Source organism: Triticum urartu, chromosome 2A (assembly GCF_056163025.1).
Source record: "Triticum urartu cultivar PI428250 chromosome 2A, HENAU_Tu73, whole genome shotgun sequence".
NCBI lineage: Eukaryota > Viridiplantae > Streptophyta > Magnoliopsida > Poales > Poaceae > Triticum > Triticum urartu.
Genome location: NC_141874.1, coordinates 371,552,240 through 371,572,999, shown reverse-complemented (window position 1 = coordinate 371,572,999; position 20,760 = coordinate 371,552,240). Strand labels below are relative to the sequence as shown.

Sequence of the window (20,760 nt, the reverse complement as noted above, 5' to 3'; positions counted from 1 at the left end):
CACGCAGTCCACCTTTGATAAAGACCGGGTCGCCTTCATGCATGATCGGGTCGGCCTGGACCTAGATAGCTGCCCGCTCGACCACGAGTTTCCGGAGGACTACGGACTCGAGGAAGAGGATGAGTTGTACATCGAAGGGGAGCCTTTGTTCGAGGACGAGCTCGCTAACCAAGCCGCCGGGGGGAGCCTAAGCGCAAGAACAGGCGGACCAAGGCATACACGGCGGCCGAGGACAAACTCCTTTGTGAGTGTTGGAGGGACATTGGGCAAGACCCCAAGACCGTCGCCGAACAAAAGGCATCAACATTTTGGACTCGTGTGCATCGTGAGTTCCATGAGCGGAAGGAGTTTTCACCGTACCAAATGCAAAGCGTGTGTGGGTGGGTGTCCATTTTGAAGCGTTGGAAGGTGATCCAACAAGAGTGTAACAAGTTTTGTGCCACTCTTAAGAGCATCAAGGCACACCCCGTGAGCGGCATCGGCATGCAAGACATGGTATGCTAGCAAGTGCCCCTCTTTGTGTCATTCAATTTATTCTTCCATGTCCATTTCCATTTGCCATATGCTTGCATGCAATTCATTTGTAGGCATTCCAAGCTTTGGGCATTCAAGGTCCAACATGATGGCAAGTCCTTCAACCTCTCGCATTGTTGGAGGGTCATCAAAGACGAGGAGAAGTTCAAGGCGCAATATACCACCATCATGTCGCGTGGGGGAAGAAGGCCGTGGAGGAGGTTGACGAGGCCGAGAAGGCACGACTGCGTGGCAAGACTGACTCCAAGAAGGAGGACAAGCGGGATGCGGCATTGATCGCCTTGATCGCAAGCGTGGAGGACATGATGACCAAGAAGGACTCAAGGGAGGAGAAGCGCCGACGAGACAAGGAAGAGCAAATGAATGCCTTCACGGAGATCCAAAGGTTTAGGCTTGAGATGGAGGCGGACAAGCAAGCCAAGATGCTTGAGATGGAGGCGGAGAAGCAAGCCAAGATACTAGAGAACGAGGCCGCCAATGCCAAGACCAAGGCGAAAGAAGTGGCTCTCACTAGCATGATGACGGGGTGGAGATCATGAAGGTGGATCTCAACACCGTGTCGTCAAGGAAGAGGCCGTGGTTCGAGAAGATGCAGGCCGACATGCTCAAGTTCGACGAAGAGTGACCTATGGTGGCGAGCACAATTCTTTTTTGTATGCCGGCAAGTGTGTCGGCATGACCACGGCCGCGATGGTGTGGTCGAACTCCCGCCCCCTTTTGTGTGCTGGCATGTGTGCCGGCCGCTGGCAAGTGCGCCAGCTGAACGGTGTTTTTCCGAACCTGGCATTGTATGCCAGCGCTGACATATGCCGGCATGAACTTCGGGCGACGACATGGCCACTGACATGATCTATGGCCGCGAGCCTTTATCAAAATTTGCGTGCGGACATGAAATAGGTCGCAGCCATTGGACATACTGTCGATCGAAATCTTAAAGAGGGCGGACGCCAAGCGGGCGGTGACCGACACAAACGAACAAAAGGCGGACAAAAGCGCCGTTCGTTCGGATCGGCGCGTTGGAGTTGCTCTAATTGGCAAAAATTTAGAAACACAGGTACCTAATGATGATATAATTGGCGCATTTGTTAGAGCAACTCCAATGGGGCGACCCATTTCGTCCGCGGCCGTCCGTTTGGGTCGGCCGGACAAAAAAGCCAGCCCAACGCGCCGACCCAAACGGACAGGCGTCCGCTTTCGTCCGTTTGCCGACCCATTCCCGGTCCATTTTTTAGCCTGATTTGCGTCGGCGCGGACACAAGACGGACGGGCGCGCGCTCGCCCTCTTTCCTCACCAGGCCCACTGGTCGGTGGCACATTGAATTCATACATTCGCCCGCCTGCTACGTCGCTGACACCGCCGGCCATTTTTCAGATAAAATGGATACATGGATAATTCTAGCATACACAGATAAAAAGAAAAGACCACTACTCGTTGATTTCTGACTCCGACTCGGTAATGTCCTCCTCGGATGTCTGAATGTAGGTGTCAGCATACGCCTCGTCTTCAAAGTCTCAACCCGCCGTTTCTCGTAGCTTCAGTTTGAATTGAGCTGTCTGCTTCCGCGAACGCTTGTCCTCCCGATAGGCGGCTCGCTCCCTCCTCCTCGCGTCCCTCTCCGATCTCAATTGCTTGTAGAACTGGCGCTCGTCGACGATGCCCTGCGGGAAGCCTCCGCGCCACACCACCAAGGCTTCCACGTCCTTCTCTATGATGGCAAGGCGGCGCTGCCGCCTTCGGTGGACACGACGATCCTCGTCGGTGAAAAGCCGCGGGAGAGGCGTCAGATCCTGCGCCCGCTGGCTCGACACGTTGGGAAAATTCATATCCCGACGAGGCCTCAGGAGGCGCCACGCCGCCGCGTCGTGCGCGCGGGCCGCCTCCTCTGCGGTGTCGAAGGTGTCGAGGACGAGACATTTCTCGCGAAACCAGATCTCGGCGGAGAAGGCACCGCAGCGGCGCTCGCGGACTCCGCGAAAATCCGAAGCGCCCAGGCGGTGGATCGACATGATGGCGCAGAGGCGGCGAGAGTGGGCGGCCAACAGAGTGTGGAGGGAGCGTCTTCTTTGTAGCGAGCGCTGGCCGCGGCGCGCACGCGAACCTTTCCCGTGCGCTGGAACGCCAAAATCAGGGCGACGGCAATGATGTTAAACGCGCACGATCATGAAATGGGTCAGCCCGTTGGACGCACTGCCGACCCAAAACTAAAAGAGGGCGAATGACGAGCGGGCTGCCGACCCAAACAGACAAAAAACTGATAAAAACACCATCTATTTGGGTCGGCCGTTGAAGTTGCTCTTAGTACTCCAACACAGGTGCACGAGACCAACCACCCTGCTACTAAATATTCGCTTGTTGATCATGGATTTGATGAGGGAAATTCAATATACAGCAGGTTCGCGTGTTAATGATGCGCCGATGTACACCGACGCCCAGTGAGCGCGCATGTGGCTGCCTTCTACTTTGACTTATGCGGATGCCCCTAGGCTGTAGCAAGATCCGCTCGGCTGTCGACATCTTGGCCTGGCACTCGGCAGTTCGCAAATGCACATCCATCCAACATGGTTCCGGTATGAAAATGACAAGCAAGCATATATTCCACCCTTCACCTACTGTTTTTATGGGACGGGGGCGCTCAGATGACCCAAAAGTCAAGTTAAGAGCAATGTTCAAAAATTTGTTATCTGGTAGCTGCTCGGTTAGTTTAGAAGTAGCAATTAATCGGTGAAGTGATCTATTAACTGAATTAATCGGTCGGCCATTAATCGATAGATTGAATAAAAACTTGCCAATATATATTTAGATTTTTTAATGTATTATACCATACTCTCATGCTCCCAGCTATGTAGTATACTAAAATATGCTGTCATACACATATAAAAATCATATAGAGGAGGTAAAATTATTAATCCTATCTATTAAGGAGCGGCATGTGGCCGAAAGGGGTTATGGGCCAAAATTTTAGGCTTGGTTTGCCCACCCATTAATGCACCAATAGGGATTAATCAGCATGAAAACTTATTAATTGGTTTAATTGGCTAATTAATCGGCCTGACAAGTTAACACGACGAATAGGGGATTCAGCCATGCTATGAGTATCCATTAACTGGCCCGTTAACTAATTAATCGGGTAAATTTTTAAACAGTGGTTGAGAGTGTCGGATACGTCGCGAAACACTTTCTGAAGAAATGCAATGCAATTGTTTTATTCTGAGAGCAAGAAATGCAAAAGGAAGGAGTACGCGTCCAGGCTTTTCACCGCGTCTCTGGTCATGGTGCAAGAAAGTTACACGGAGTGGAGTGCCGTGTAGAGAAGGGCAAAGTTGCCTGCGTATGCGTATGACAAAAGTGAGCCAAAACTAAAGTCAAAGGCCAAAGGCCACGCGAGCGCAACAACTACCCGTAAAGAAAAGAAAAGCACCACCCAATGACCCAAATAAAAGGAGTTCCTCATCCTCCACGCGCGCAAATACAAAACTGAAAAACAAATGGAGCTCACGGGACGCCAAGGAATCAAGGAAAGCCGCGCCGCACACCGACACCCCCTGCCCCCACTTAGAGCAGGTACAATAGGTCCTAGTCAGCTGGCTATATGCTGTTCCACGTCATTAAAGTTATTGCTTGAGGAGAGAGAATGGGGGAAAGAGAAGGAGGCGGGCGATTGAGCTAGCGCCGGCTCCAGCACAAAAAACAAGAAAAAGAAATCTGCATGCAGTCTTTTGAGCCGGTGTTCTTCTCTTTTCACCAATCACATGTCTCTCTTTGCCTTTCCCCACTTGCAAACATTAAATACCAATAGCTAGACTATAGCCAATTTGTTGTACTAGTGGGCTTTTGTGAAGGCTTGATGTGACATGGCACTCATATATAGCCAGCAGCGGACAAAATTACTGTTATGACCTAAAAGGTTAACAAAATCTTGATTTGACCTCATTTCAAAAAAAAAATATCGATTTTGACCTCTTTGGAAGACGTCAACATCCCTGGCGTCTGGGTTGCGAAGCAGACGCCAGACGCCCTGGCGTCTGGCCCCTGGCCCGCACTGCCCGCCTGCCGGTTGACCTGCTGACATGGCAACGGGGCCAGACGCCAGGGTTTGGCGTTTGGCCCTGGTAACTGGATAACCGCGCGGGCCAGCCCACCCATCGCCATCTCAACTTCTCCTGGGTGCACCTCACGAACAGAGGGGCTTTGTTCGTCGCCCCTCCTCTCCCTCACACCCCCCTGATCTACTCCATCCTCCGCTCAAACTCGTAGATCTGACCCCCCCCCCCCCAAAGCTTCTTTGAGGTATTCTCCCCCATTCCCTCCAATTTGTTTTGGTTTTCCCCTCTTTTGTTGGATGCATTATTTCACATTAGGTGATGTTAGATTAGTAGATGGTTTCTTTGTTTTAGGAAATAGTTTGTAGTTGATGGATGATTTGGTAGGTAGTGTAGTTGGTAGATGTTTGTAGTTGTCCACCAATAGACATAGTTTGTGAAATTTTTTTGAATTATAGATGATGTATGCATGTGCTAGTAAATTAGCTATATGTTGAATATATATAGATGGCATAATATTTGTTTGAATCTGAGAAGGCTACTTTGGCAAGCAAATATATTTAGAAAAAATATTATATGTGTGAAGTGGTATGACAATATAGTTGAATATATAGATGGCATAATTTTATTTGCAAAAGAGATGATGAAATTTGATGATTGTGTGTGACATGATTTGTTCAATAGAATGGCGGATGATGATTATGAAATTTATTTGATGGTGAAATTTGGTACTCTAGATGATATGTGTGCATATGTAGAAGAAAGAAATGATGTGGTTATGTGTGAGAAGAATGGTGTGTTCATATGGCATAACTTGAGGAAGGAAATATTATTGTTTGATATTGTTCATGTATTCATAGATGTTTGTGATTTTTTTAAGATGGCGGATGATGATGGACCTTGGTATGGCGGATTAATTGATGAGTGGGATAAGGAGCATCGTGCTCGTGCCATTGAGAAGGGAGAGGTAAGAAGCAAGACTTATCAATTTTCGTTGTTTCTCATTTGTGTTCTTGTATTGATTAAAACGTCACTTTATTTGCAGCTTGTAGTTGCTATGCGCATGAGGGGTCATTCCGCTGATGACTTTACTTACGACCCGCGGTACAAGCCTTACATTCAAAGATTGGGTCTTCTCCCATTCGTGTTGCAGTTTAAGCGACGCGCTCCGCCGGTGAACCACGCGGCGCTGACCGCACTTGTGGATCGTTGGAGGCTGGAGACTCACTCGTTCCACCTTCCATGTAGGGAGATGATGATGACCCTAGAGGACATGGCTATGATAAGCGGCCTTCCTATCAACAGACAAGCTGTTACCGGTCGTGTCAGCATCGTTAATTGGCGAGAACGGACTGGCAATTTAATTGGTGTTCAGCCCGACGGCCCTCAGGAAGACAAGGCCGATACCGCGAGAGTGAGGCATTCTCGGCTAAAACTGGTCAGAGGAAACACCAATCCGTGCCCTCAGGGTTCCAATGACGTGGTTGTGCAGCAGTACGCGCGAGCCTATCTTTGGTATGTACTAACCAAGGTAGTCTTCTCAAATGCAACTGGGAATTCAGCCCTCTCGATGTTCCTGGAGCTACTCAATAACTGGGATACCCAGTATAGCTGGGGTTCGGCCGCACTAGCATATTTATATCGTCAGGTAAGATATATTTGCAACCATTTATCTTGCATTTGTCATGCGCCTCCATATCTAACATGTTTGTTTGATTGCAGCTTGACTTGGCGTGTCGCGGGAAGGGAGATACATCCTCATTGGCTGGGTTTGTTTGGAGCCTATCCGTGTGGATGTGGGAGCGGATCCCGGTTGGACGGCCCGATTTCAAGAACCCCAACATGCCAAACCCACGAGGGAATCATGACGGGCTGCATGATGATGATCCATATCGGCGCCCTACGCTTGCCTACTATTGGGAACAAGTGACTGTGTACACAGGAAGCTCGCATGTGCGATATAAGTGATATATGAATGATCTGGACACCTTGACTGCTGAGCAGGTATAGAGAAGTTCGATAAGACCAAATTTAGTCAAGAATGAAACTTGTATCTAACAATGTATCTCTTTGTTTTGCAGGTACATTGGTTGCCTTATATGGAAGGTCGTGACTTTGATCTTAATGAGATGTGCACGCGTGATAGCCATCTTTGACGGGCGAGGTGCCCAATGATATGCTTCTTCGCAGTCGAGTGACACTTTGTAGACCGTGTGGCAAGACAATTTGGAAGAAGACAAGGTATTCCAATTGAGGAGAGCAACGAGGAAACGCTATCTCTGCATCGGTGAGCAAGCATGCCTTGAGTATGTAGTAGAGCATTGAATAAGTCTATGTTTGCTAATGCTTTGTCCCGTGCATCATTTGTAGGTTCGATCGAAGGAACAATTAGGATATATCGGATTGGGCAAACAAATACCGTGCGTGGATAGAAATTTGGAATCAAAGAGACACGTTAGTGCAATCAGAGAATAGACCTCATAATCAGTCAGCATATCAGAAGTATCAAGTGTGGTATGCGGATCGCTACCGGTTAAAGCTAAAGCCTGGTTGGACTCGCGAGGAGTGGTCGGAGTTGGTGTCTGAAGAGCCGGAGACCGCAGAAGGTTATCATACCTTCAACACGGCTATGAGAGACACCAGAGGGGCTCACGTTGACTATGCACCGATCCATGACGAAATGGTAGTCTGTTTGACCTATTCTAACATACTTGCATCATGTTGTCTTCTTTCAAATACATAAGTTTGGTGTGTTCATGAATTGCAGGGCAGAGAGTTGCTTATGTGTGTCAACGATGCCAATGTTGCACTGAGTCATCCACCTGGTGGTGTATTATCTGAGAGGACTCTTAGGAGCACGATGGAGGTGTGACCAATATATTATAAAAGTTTCTTTTCGCGGATTATTTATTTGCATCTCATATCATAGCATAATTTGTGTTGTTGCAGAAGTTCAAGAAGCGGTTTCATAAGATGGCAGCAATGCTTTCTTGCCATGGTGCTCAGTCCAGTGACGTGTATGCACCTGGTAGCCGCTCTGCCAGAGCTAATAGACGGCGTTATCTCCAGAACGATGAGGACATGGAGGAGAAGGTCCATGAAGAGGAGCCAACACATCAAGAGGAGCCAACACATCATGAGGAGCATGAGTATGATGCAACACATCAAGAGGATCATGAGTATGATGTTGATTCTCCACAACCATCACAGGTTACACAATCGACACAAGGCAATGCTCGCTCTAGGAAAGGCAAAGCCATAGCTAAGACACCAGGCAAGAAAGGTAGAAAGAAGACATGGAACACACAATTCCATAGTCTGGAGTATCCTCATCAGCTTATCCCAACAGGAATGCAAAGATATAAGGCCAACATTGAGGCGGAGGAGGAGGCATACAACGAAGAGGAGGAGGAGGCTAGCGAAGAGGAGGAGCCTACACTTGCAACCCTCATGAAGAGAGGAAGGAGGAAGTGAGCTTCTTGTTTGGAAGTGCATGAACTAGGTGGCGTTTGTATGCATGAACTTGGTGTCGTGGTAAAAACTTTTATGGTTGTCTTGAATTTGGTGTCTTATGTATGCACTTGGTGTCTTATGTATGCATGATTTTGTCGTGATGAAAAATCTGTGAACTTGTTGTCGTTTGTATGCAAGAATTTGTCGTGGTGAAAGTTCTGTGAAATGTGCTATCTTCTGTGTTGTATGAACCTGTCATATGAATATATATGTGATATCTTCTTGTGTCAAACAGCAAGTTCAAAATAATGTATAGGGTCCCAGATGCCAGGGTCCTTGGCGTCTGGTTTCAAGTCAGGGGACCAGACGCCACGGTCCCTGGCGTATGGTGGTCGACTAGAAGCAAAAGCAGGGTCCTGGACAGCAGAAACAGGGCCGCCAGACGCCAGGGTCCATGGCGTCTGGCCCTGGTGTAGTACTTTTTTCATTTCGTTCATATTTTGTCAAACCATAGTATCAAATGACATAGATATTTTGTTCTAGCAAACACCAATAGTATCGAATGACAAACATTAGTGTTCACATAATAGAAAATGACAAACATAGTTATCACATAATCTCAAATTACACAAATAGTCTCAAATGAGAAGTTCATCACATACAATGTCTCGAATGACATAACTAGTTCATGACCACGATGGTCCATGATAGTTGAAACGACATGAACATCACATATAACTCGGTTTCCTGTAGCAATGCAAGTCAACAACCCTTTTCCATTCCCATTCTTGCAGCATTTCTTGAATCTTGACATCATCAGTTATGTCAATCAATTTTCTTTCCCCGGGGCCATCTGACTGCATCCTGTTGACGTAGTACACAAAATCCTCTTCCTTCAACCCTTGCTTCAACATAAATTTAGTCTTCAACCAATCGAAAGTGAGGTCCACTTCACTAACTTGCACAACACATGGAGACAAGCCTTGGACATGAACAACATGGCTAAGCAACCACTGAGTACCCTTAGCCATCTACAACACACAAATCTCTTAGTACCTAACCTATGATACATAAAACCACAAGGAAAACAAACTAGGGTTTGCACAAAACTATGATACATTGAACCAACCAAAAAATCGGGGTGGAGTTGATTTACCTTCTTGTTTGGAAATCCTGAAGATCCAACAGTGAAACCGGACCGATTCGTGAGAGATTTGAGGGGGGTTAGGGTGGTTGAGAGGAGTGACGTTGGCAGAGGCTAGAGGTGAGAGTGAGTGGAGATGAATGGAATGAGAGGGTATAGGTGGAGATGAATGGATGAGAGGGCTAGAGGTGGGCCCAAAGGATCTTATCCACTCGAAAGATGCTCTCTGGATAGGGACCCAGACGCCAGGGACCTTGGCTTCTGGGTGTGCACAATTGCAACATCGAAAAAGCTCTCTGGATAGGGACCCAGACGCCAGGGACCTTGGCGTCTGGGTGTGCACAATTGCAAACATCAAAAAAGCTCTCTAGACAGGGACCCAGACGCCAAGGACCTTGGCGTCTGGGTGTGCACAATTGCAAACATAAAAATGCTCTCTGTATAGGAACCCCAGAGGCATCAGACAGGTGTCTGGTCTCCTGCGCGACCAAAATGACCCAGACGCCATGGTTTGTGGTGTCTGGGTCGCCGAAAGACCAAAACGATCCAGACGCCACGGTCTGTGGCGTCTGGGTCGCCGCGAGGCATCAGCCACAATAGACAGGTGTCTGGTCTCCTGCTGACCAAAACGACCCAGACGCCAGGTACCGTGGCATCTGGGTGTGCACATTTACAAACTGGAATTTTGCTATCTGGATAGGGACCCAGACGCCAGGGACCGTGGCGTCTGGCTGTGCACATTTGCAAACTGGAATCTTGCTCTCTGGATGGGGACCCAGACGCCAGGGTCTATGGCGTCTGGCCCAGAGTTTTTGCTTGGCAACTTGTTGCACACACTTTTAAACATTGGAAATCAAACAAAAATATGAACAAAGCATAGTTTGCACATAATGTCAAATAGGTTGCACATAAGTAGTTCATGACCACACAAGGTCTCGAATAACAAGTTCGCACACGATGTCTCAAATGACATAAGTAGTTCATGACCACATAAGGTCTCGAATAACAAGTTCACACACGATGTCTCGAATGACATAAGTAGTTCATGACCACACAAGGTCTCGAATGACAAGTTCATACATTAAACAAAGTCTCAATAGTCCATCATCGATGCCGGTGCCTTTCCATTTGTCTACTGAGTAGTACGGGGCCACTTTCCCTTCTTGTCACGTGCCTTGTCCTCCTCTCGTGCATCGCGAGCCCTTGCAAGTTTTCTTGCCCTCTCTTCTTGACGAGCCTCTTTCTCTTTTCGTGCCCTCTCTTGCTCACGCTTCTTGCGCTCGTTTTTCTCCTTCTCACGACGCTCATGCTCCAATCCCCATGCAAAGGACTCCTCGAACAGGCGCTGCCTCCGTAAGCAATCTCGATGTTGGTCCTCTTGGACATCTTTTGGTACCTCGTGATCTATCCAAGTGAAGTACTTGCAAAGTGGAGGAGGCGACTACATAAAAATCATGTTTTTGTTAGTAATATGAGTTCAAACTTGATGAGGTTTTTTGTATGTACACCTAACATACCGGTGGTATGTCATATGCGTTAGTTGGCATTCGATGATCATGTGCATAGTTGGGACACACGAAAAACCTTCTACCTTCTGTCCATGACTTCTTACGGTCCGTGGACACCTTCATCTTACAAACATCACCACACCAACATGGTGGTGTGGGCACATCCTTCTCCTTCTCCAACCTGGCCTCCATCCACGTCTTCGGCATGTCCTCTTGGTCCGCGCACGCCGGCCTCGTCCTGGAATCGGATGAAGCCATGCCTACAAAAAGAACAATTGTTAGCACAAGACACAAAGAGAGTACATGTGTAAATACAGTAAATCAATAAATGCTAGGAATTGTATGAACAAATAATATACCAATATTATTAGATCAACCATCTGTATTAAGCAAATAACCGAAGGCCGATCCATTATCAACCATTCCTCTACGACCACCACCACCTCTAGCACTTGTGCTTCCTCTACGAACACTAGCACCTCTAGCACTTGTGCTTGCTCGACCACCACCTCTAGCACTTGTGCCTACTCGATCACCACCTCTAGCACTTGTACTCCCTCTATGAACACTAGCACCTCTAGCACTTGTGCTCCCTCTACGACCACCACTACCACCTGACACTTGTGCTTCCTCGACCACCACCATCGTCACCTCTTCCACCTCGTTCACCATCGGTGCCACCTCCACGACTTGTTTTTCTTTTTTTGGTTTTCCTTTTCTTGCATGTCCGCTCATTGTGTCCCCCTTCACCGCACACCCCACAGTTGATAGTGTCAGGAGCCTCCATGAAATGACCGCTATCAAATTGTTTCATGCCAGTGTATCCAGCCAAGTCATCCATATCACCCCTAAACCTCTTAGTTCTCCTTCTACCCTTGGTCTCCACCTTCAGAAGAGGGTCTGGCCTAATATGAGGGCCATGGTACTCAGGCCACTGTGATTGGTCCAAGAAAGGGTGAAATCTTGGTGCCCATGTCAACCTAGTAGCTTCCACATGGAACTCTTGCATCTGCACGATTTTTCCATCACAAACATGTATGTTTCTCGCTTTCGCCACCGTTATCAAATGCGAGCATCTAGGCCTCTCGCACTGGCACCACCGAGTCTTCAGACGCACCTCAAATGCAGCACCACCATATTGAAAACTGTCTCGTGTTGTGCCACCTGGCTCATCAATTTGATAGATCATTTCAATTTTGTCGAATATGATAACTTGTTGTCGTGAAGACTTGCTTGCTTGTAACTGCAACCATTCATCAACCTTTTCCAGATAATCCTTTTTTTAACCTATCCATTTTGCAGTCTCTTCAGAATGCCTCTGAAAGTACTCATTAAGCTTGAAGAAAGTGTACTCCACTATTGTAGTCACCGGCAATGCACGAGCACCCTTCAGCACATTGTTGAAACATTCTATCAGATTGCTCATCATGTCGCCATATCGCCTACCACCATCGTCATGAGCGCGTTCCCACTTGTGCTTCTCGCTTAAATTCCTAGTTAAGAACTCTTTTCCCCCTTCGTTCACCGCTGCAAATAGTTTGTTGTACCGAGCATCGAAACCTTCGGTGGTGAAGGCCACACATACATGGGTAAGGTCTTTGCTGAGCTCCTTGCTCTTACATGCCCGGTAAAAGTTGGCCACGAAATGCCTCATGCACCATCTATGGTGAAGCTTTGGAAATCCTGGAATAACAATGTCCATTGCCTTGAGTATGCCATGGTGCCGGTCCAATATGATGCATACCTCCCTAGCCCCAATCACATTGTGCCTAACATGACCCATGAACCACTCCCAGTTGTCTTGGTGCTCGGAAGGCACCAAAGCAAATGCACACGGCAACACGTTGTCGTTTGATGAGTGCGCCATTGCTACCATTAGTGTGCCCTTGTATCTAACGGTCAAGAACGTGCCATCTATAGACAAGACCGGACGACAATGCTGAAACGCCTCCACAAATTGTCCATAACTGCAGAAGGCACGGTGGAACACTCCCTCGTGATCCTCGACCACATGAAACATGCCCGGGTTCTTATGTGCAATCGCGGCCAACAACCTTGGGAGCTGGTTGTATGCTTCTTCATAACCACCATACAACATTCTAATAGCATTTGCCTTTGCCTTCCATGCCTTCCCATACTTGACTTCATAACCAAATTGTTTTTTCACCGTCCGCATGAGAAACCTCACTTTCACAGTGGGATCAAAGCCTATGTCTTTCATCCATTTGTACTCGACATACTCAGATGTGAGTTGACGGTGTGTCGTTCGAAGTCGTTTAGATGGCGGTTTGCACGTATGAGTGGCAACACAACTTCTTAACACCCATTCTTCGGTTTCTTTAAGCTTTCTTGAACGAACCTTCCATGGGCATCCTTCTTGCTCACACTTCATGGTGTAACGCAACTTCATGTCGGAGTGCTCAACATAAATTGGCCTATGGTTCCGAATGGCATAGTCAGTCAGTCAAAACTTCAGCATAGGCAAGCTCAGAAACTTCACTCCTTTCTCCAAATAAGCATTCTTGTCCTCATTCTCCACCCTTGGTTCTCCTGGATCCGGGCATGGTGTTGGCTCAATCGCCGTCATTCTCATTCCACCGTCAACATCAACTTTATGGGCAAGGCTGAGATCTTTAAACAAGTGAGTTCTTTTTTCTAAGCCCGTCAGCTCAAAGTGGATTTGGTTTTCCTCCTTTGTGAATCCATCCTCGTCCAATTGTTCAACTGGACCCTCGTCATCCGAGTCATACTCATATTGACGCCTAAAAGGCAAGTCACGATCCATGTCCTTTTGCGCTATGTACGCATCCAAGCCACCAACATCATTACCATGAAACCCTTCCTCTTGCTCTTCGTCATCATCATAAGCATCTTCATCCTCTTGAATTACTTCGTCACTAGCAATCACCTCAACTTCATTTGTTTTGGCTAGTTGGTGGTTGGCTAGAAGCATTGGGGGCATACAACTCAACCTCATCTGCTATAATAGATGGTACACGGGGACGTGGTTGGCGATAAGCATTGGGGGCATCAACCACAACCCTATGCTCAACAAGTGGCACCATTGTCCTCTCGCTCATGTCATCCATTGGGGAAGAGACATGCCGGTTCAAATCAAAGGTAAACCGAGGAGATTCAACCTTGGTGGCAAACAATTCAAGTGACTTGTCTTCCGATTGGGAAACTTTTTCCTTGTATACATCCCAATGCAAATCCGAGGTGATAGGCATACTTTTCAAGCGAGATTTGACTCCAACTCCAACATCATACCTTACTATTAATTTAACATCAACATTGGTGTCCATCCACTTTAAGATTTGTCTCACTTTTGCAACAACATCCTCATAGCTAGGGCTTGTATCAAAAATCAATGGTTCCTCACCCGTTCGGCATTGTTACTCAAGAATGCCTCCTTGTCCATGTAATGAACATTAACAAGTCTCTCCATCTAAAAATAATATGAATGCATTTAAGATTTCAATGAGAATTGGTGTTTATCCAAATACATCTCATTATATCCAAATCATATCAACACTAAATTATTGGTGATGTCCATAAAAGTATCACTAATTAACACACACTAAGCAAAGTTAACCCTAATCACTAACTAACCCTAACCCCCAATCTTTCTACTCAACAAGCATATATTCCTACTGCACACCATGCATATCACTATATTATCAAAGTTAACCAAGCTATTCACACTAATATAAGGGAGAAAACATGAACTAGGGTTCCACCAACATGTATAAAATGCAACCAAAATAACAAGATTTAACCAAAAATAATTGGATGATTTGGGGGAGATTGCCAAGAGCAACAAAGTGATGGAAAGATCCACCTAAGGGATGCACCTTTTGGAGAGGATTTGAGGGGGAGCTTGAGGGGTGGGAGAGAGTGTGAGAGCTCCAAGTGTTCTTCAAGCTCGGGTTGTGGATTGGGGAAAGTGTGTGGGGTGGGTCCCACACACTCTCTCGTGGGTTATCCAGTTACCAGGGCCAGACGCCAGGAACCCCTGGAGTCTGGCCCCTTTGCCACGTCAGCAGGTCAACCGGCAGGTGGACAGTGCGGGCCAGGGGCCAGGGTGCCTGGAGTCTGCTTCGCAACCCAGACGCCAGGGATGTTGGCGTCTCCCAAAGAGGTCATAATCGATTTTTTTGGAAACGAGGTCAAATCATGATTTTGTTAACTCTTTAGGTCATAACAGTAATTTTGTCCGCCAGCAGCAGGCTTTTCTTAACCATGCTCTTAGGCCAACTCCATCGCACGACCCCAAACGGACGTCCGTTTTGTCCGGATTATGTCTGTTTGGGTAGCGATTTGGGGTCGTGTCCGGGCGTGTCCTGGGATGCGATGGCCGTGCGCCCAGCGCGCGGACGCATCCTTTTGCCCTATCCTGTCCGTTAGGGCCAAAAATGCCCAAATTTTCATCAAAACTAGTTTCCAACCCAAATATTTGTCTGAAAATTAAAATAGTTTTACAACCCAATTGAAATTGTCTTTAATAAAATATTTTTACAACCAAATCGAAATTGTCTTGACTAAACATAAAATGGACCAATACATCTATTGGTTGCCAATGTGATCCCACACGTGCTCAATCAAGTCATTTTGAAGATTCAAATGAGTGTGCCAATCACGCATCTCACGGTGGAATTGAGCAAACTGTTCAAATGTGGCCGGGTCTTGGTGCAGGGGCTCAATATTTTCACCTTGATAGTCAAATCCTTGGTCGAAGATACTCTCATCACGCTCGTCCTCGACGATCATGTTGTGCATGATCACACAACTAGTCATCACCTCCCAAAGCTTCCTTTCATCCCATGACAGTGCAAGGTTTCGAACGGTACCCCACCGGGATTGAAGCACACCAAAAGCACGTTCCATCCTTTCTAACACTCTTGCATTTGGGCAAATCTCTTTCTCTTCTCACCTTGGCGTTTCGAGATTGTCTTCACAAAAGTTGACCACTGAGGATATATACCATCTGCTAGATAGTATCCCTTGTTGTAATGGTGGCCGTTGATCTCAAAGTTGACAGGTGGGGAGTGGCCTTCTGCAAGCCTCGCGAAGACTGGAGAACGCTGCAGCACGTTGATATCATTGTGAGAACCTGCCATGCCGAAGAAAGAATGCCATATCCAAAGATCCTGTGATGCCACCGCTTCTAATATGGCAGTGCACACCTTGACATGCCCTTTGTACTGGCCCTGCCAAGCAAATGGACAGTTCTTCCACTCCCAGTGCATACAATCTATGCTGCCAAGCATGCCTGGAAAGCCTCTAGCTGCGTTGGTCGCCAACAATCTCTCTGTATCAGCGGCAGTTGGCTGCCTCAAGTACTCTGGGCCAAACACCTCGATCACAGCCTGGCCAAACTTGTACATTGACATCAGACATGTTGTCTCATTCATACGCACATACTCATCCACCAGATCGCCTGGAATTCCATATGCAAGCATGCGGATGGCCGCGGTGCATTTCTGGTAAGAGGAGAATCCAAGCTTGCCAAGGGCATCCGTCTTGCACTCGAAGTATGGGTCATGAGCACTCCCTCTCGGATACGATTGAACACATGCCTAGCCATTCGAAAACGGCGACGGAATTTATCCAGCTTGAAGAGGGGGGTGTTGGCAAAGTAATCAGCATAGAACAGGGCGTGGCCTCTCTCCCTGTTGCGGTTCAGGCTGGGAGAGCGGCCAGGGAGTGACCCCCTGTACCGAGGAAGCTGCCGTTGAATGTGGTCGTGAACGACCAGTGCAGCCACCACAATATCTTCATCATCCGACGACGAATCGTCCAATGAACAAAGAAAGTGATGGAAGAAAAACGCGTCTCCACTGTCCATACCTCTGTGGGCAAAATGCCCCTTGCGGGCGTGGTGGCGAAGAGGCCGCGATGATCACCTCGACGCAGCAGGGGGAGGGGGGGTTGTCGGCCGGCTACTGGCCGCTGTGGAGCTCTCGTCGGGAGCTGTCGAGGACGCCGTGCTGCGTCGCCGGCGGTCCTGTCCCCTCTGCGGCCGGCAAAGACGTCGACGACCAAACCTCCGATCGACGGCCAAAACTACGGCCACAACACGGGCGTGGTGGCGGCCATGTCGAGAAGTGGTTTGGTAGGGACGGCCGGAGGCTGCGCGGTGAGGAGGCGGCCGGAGAATAGCGGCGGCGCCGGCGGCGAGGCGGGGCGAAAGAGAGAGGGTAGAAGCGTTGGAAGCGGAGGGACTGCTAGTGTCTCCGATAGACGGGCCACGGTGGGGACAAGGGCGTGCGTCCAAGCCGTTCGCGCGCGTCCGTTTCACCCCAAATCGAGCGCAAGTTTGGGTCGAGGATGGGTCAAAAATGGACGGAATCCGGACATTTGTACGTTTATGACCATGCGCTAGGCTGCGCTATTCGTTCGTTTTACCCCAAACAGACGGAGGTGGACATGACAGGGTCGCGCGATGGAGTTGACCTTACCAGCCTGACACCCACGACGCGTTCTCTCTCTCTCTTCAAGTAGCAGTGAACCCCACTCATGTTTCACACTCCTCCGCCTTCTTCCCAAAGAAAAGAACGCACTACCACCGCAAACGCAAGCAGCAACCGCACCAAATCCAGAGCCAGCTAGAACCCGCCGCCATGGGCGCGCCGCTCTTCGGCGCCGTCCTCCTCTGCCTGGTACTCGCCGCGGCGGCGGTGCCGGAGCAGCAGCCCACATTGCCCTCCTCTTCAGCGGCCAACAGCTCCACGGGGGTGAACTCCAACTCGGTGCTGGTGGCGCTGCTGGACTCGCACTACACGGAGCTGGCGGAGCTCGTGGAGAAGGCGCTGCTGCTGCAGTCGCTGGAGGACGCCGTGGGGCGGGGCAACGTCACCATCTTCGCGCCCCGGAACGAGGCCCTCGAGCGGGACCTCGACCCGGAGTTCCGCGCCTTCCTCCTTGAGCCCCGCAACCTGCGCTCCCTCCAGCGCCTGCTCCTCTTCCACGTCCTCCCCTCCCGCCTGCACTCGCACTCCGCCTGGCCCGCCTCCACCGCGCGGATGACGCTCTCCGGCGAGCACCTCCAGCTGTCAGCCGACGGCCACAAGATGCTAGTCGGCACCGCGGAGGTCACGCGGCCGGACGCGGTGGTGAGGCCCGACGGGGTCATCCACGGCATCGAGCGGCTGCTGGTGCCGCGCTCAGTTCAGGAGGATTTCAACCGCCGCCGCAGCCTGGCTGCCATCTCGGCCGTGCTCCCCACGGGCGCCCCCGAGGTGGACCCCAGGACGCACAGGCTGAAAAAGCCCGCGCCGCCCGTGCCCCTCGGCGCGCCGCCCGTGCTGCCGGTCTGGGACGCCATGGCCCCCGGCCCTTCCATCGCGCCGGCGCCGGCCCCCGGCCCCGGATCCGGGAAGCACCACTTCGACGGGCACAGCCAGGTCAAGGACTTCATCCAGACGCTGGTCCTGTACGGCGGGTACAACGAGCTCGCGGATATCCTGGTGAACCTGACGTCGCTGGCGACGGAGATGGGGCGGCTGGTCTCGGAGGGGTATGTGCTCACAGTGCTGGCCCCCAATGACGAGGCCATGGCACGGCTGACCACGGACCAGCTGAGCGAGCCCGGGTCGCCGGAGAACATCCTCTACTACCACATGGTCCCCGAGTACCAGACGGAGGAGAGCATGTACAACGCCGTGCGGAGGTTCGGGACGGTGAGGTACGACACGCTGCGGCTGCCGCAGAAGGTGACGGCGAGGGAGGCGGACGGGTCGGTTAAGTTCGGGCACGGCGAGGGGTCCGCCTACCTCTTCGATCCGGATATCTACACCGACGGGAGGATCTCTGTGCAGGGCATCGACGCGGTGCTCTTCCCGCCGGTGGAGGACACGGCCAAGAGCGCCGGCGCCTCGCCCGTGAGGAAGGCCCTCGTCGTCACCGGCACGGCCAAGCCCAAGCTCCGACGAGGTCAGCACAGTAACTTGTATTATTCACACTAGTACTTCTTTTTTTGGTAATAGTATTAACATGAGTAGATGTAGAGATTGAGCAAGAATGGTCGTGTCGATGGTCAGTAGAAAGAAAGAAGAGGGTTGTGCGGGCGTGTCGGTGGTGGGTCGCCGTCGCATGGCTGTTGGTTCTACTAGTCACATTCGCCATTGCCTTGCCGGGCACCCAAGCAAAGCAATATGCGCACCTCACCAACTAAATTTGTGGTGTTAATTAACAAATTAATAATTGGCTTTATAGGTCTAGGTTAGATGTGTCACCTCACGCAGGACAGAGAGACAGAAGCTTTCAGTGGGCCCGGCGAGTTGGGTAGTCGGGCCCGCGTGTAAGGGTGAAATTATTTAAGGGGTACTTACTACTAGTAGGAGTAAATGCCGCAGGGGTAGAATTCGTTGAAGCACGTCATTCGATTCGGTGAAAATGGTTGGTGGCACGTTCTGGTTCTGGTTCTGGGTGGGGAGGGGAGTAATAATAATAAAGAATCCAACGGAGGCGCGGAAGAAACCGCGTGTGCGCGCACCGCATTGTACGGGGAGACAGCGAGCGATGAGCTGTGCATTGACATCGATGTCTCAACCTCAACCTCAAGTGGTGGTGAGCTGGCCCCGCGTTGTCAGTGTCACGGGATGGATCCAGGGAGGGCCATTATCACCACTACATACAGCTGTCCGTGCTGGCTCACCCGTGGGCTAGACTCTCCGCTTTGATTGCTTGTTTGGTGCATGACACGACATGTTTTTTCTTTTCGAAGAAGAGTAATGCGCCAACAAAGGTTGCATGGCGTCGAGATGGAGCATTGGTGTCCTCTCCTTGTCACCAACCAGCACCACATCAGTAACCAATGCTGAAGTGACAGTGCACCTGTAAATGGGACGCACCACCCAACACCGAGGCCTGAAAATGAAAGAAAAAACATAGACATAACTTTTTTTGGGCAGTGAACATAGACATAACTTTGCAACTCATTTAATCTATTTCTTTTTGCCAAAAGAACTCAATTGTCGGTGGCACTCCTTTTTTCTTTTCTTTACCTTCCAATTATGGACTCTCTCATCTTACCATCTTTTCTTCTCTTTGTCGGTGTTACAGGGAAGTTGTTGGAAGGGGCGTGCCATGTCGCGGCTGTCTTCGGTGGGCGATCACACTTCAAGAGCTGCCAGTAGATCATGGCCGATGATGGCGACCACGGATGTCTCCCTAGCTGCTTTGCTTGCCTCCTGAGGCTCAAAGATGAACATGAACCCAAGTACTAGTATCATGCTGAGTTTTGGTTAATAGGGCTAGCGAGGAAGGGAGACCTGGTGGTTTTGCTTGTTGGGCCGTCAGGAAATTAGGAGAAAAAAAGGTGGATGGAAATTTGTTTATACGGGAGATCAGATCGACATCAGCGTATAGCATTTTTTTCTTCTTTATTTGTTTGATTTGTGGTTTAAGATGCTACATACTTTTTGACGAAACAAAGGGAATTCCCAAAACATGGGTACGTTTGCGACCACTCATCAGTTTGTTTCTCTGCATTTTGATCCTCCCTGCCTTCTACACTGTCAAATCAGCGACACTTATTTTTTAAGGCGGAGACAGTATATAACAAATTGTATTTATTTTTTTTGAATGAAAGGAGTACCCCCTTGGTTTCATCTTTTCCATTGATGGATGGTTTCATCTTTTCCATTGATGAAACCAAACAAACCAAGTTCGGGCATTAAGGCTAAAAACCTCTAAATATAAATCTTTTTAGAGATTTCAATATGAACTACATACAAATGTATATAGACATATTTTAGAGTGTAAATTTATTCATTTTGCTCTAGTGTGTATTAAAATTAGCTTTGTAGTATGTAGTCCGTATTGAAATATTTAAAATGTCTTATATTTAGGAACGGAGGGTGGCAAACCAGACAACATCAAGTCTAACAACCAATTGAGGCTTATTATTACTGACGACAACATACATAAAACCGACAAACACCACACACATTGCTCAATCTACGTAGAAGTTGGAGATCAGGGATTGGCAACGTTCATTGTCTGTCGCACTCGCCGGCAGTGCTAGTTGCAGGCAACATGAAGAAGCTCCCCACACCGGCGGTCCTCCTCATCGGA

General features: G+C 49.1%; 3 protein-coding genes across 3 annotated transcripts; 1 reads left to right on the top strand and 2 right to left on the bottom strand.

Moving 5' to 3' along the window:
* Positions 1–2,046: 2,046 nt before the first annotated feature.
* LOC147985149 (uncharacterized) lies at positions 2,047–2,541 on the bottom strand. The gene has a single exon (XM_087541432.1). The coding sequence runs from the start codon at positions 2,539–2,541 to the stop codon at positions 2,047–2,049; it is 495 nt and encodes a 164-aa protein (XP_087397558.1).
* Positions 2,542–11,962: 9,421 nt separating this feature from the next.
* LOC147985148 (uncharacterized) lies at positions 11,963–13,090 on the bottom strand. The gene has a single exon (XM_087541431.1). The coding sequence runs from the start codon at positions 13,088–13,090 to the stop codon at positions 11,963–11,965; it is 1,128 nt and encodes a 375-aa protein (XP_087397557.1).
* Positions 13,091–17,195: 4,105 nt separating this feature from the next.
* LOC125536976 (fasciclin-like arabinogalactan protein 16) lies at positions 17,196–20,152 on the top strand. Its single transcript, XM_048700269.2, has 2 exons — positions 17,196–18,615; positions 19,747–20,152. The coding sequence occupies exons 1-2, from the start codon at positions 17,304–17,306 to the stop codon at positions 19,818–19,820; spliced, it is 1,386 nt and encodes a 461-aa protein (XP_048556226.1). The 5' UTR covers positions 17,196–17,303; the 3' UTR covers positions 19,821–20,152.
* The last annotated feature ends 608 nt before the right edge of the window (positions 20,153–20,760 follow it).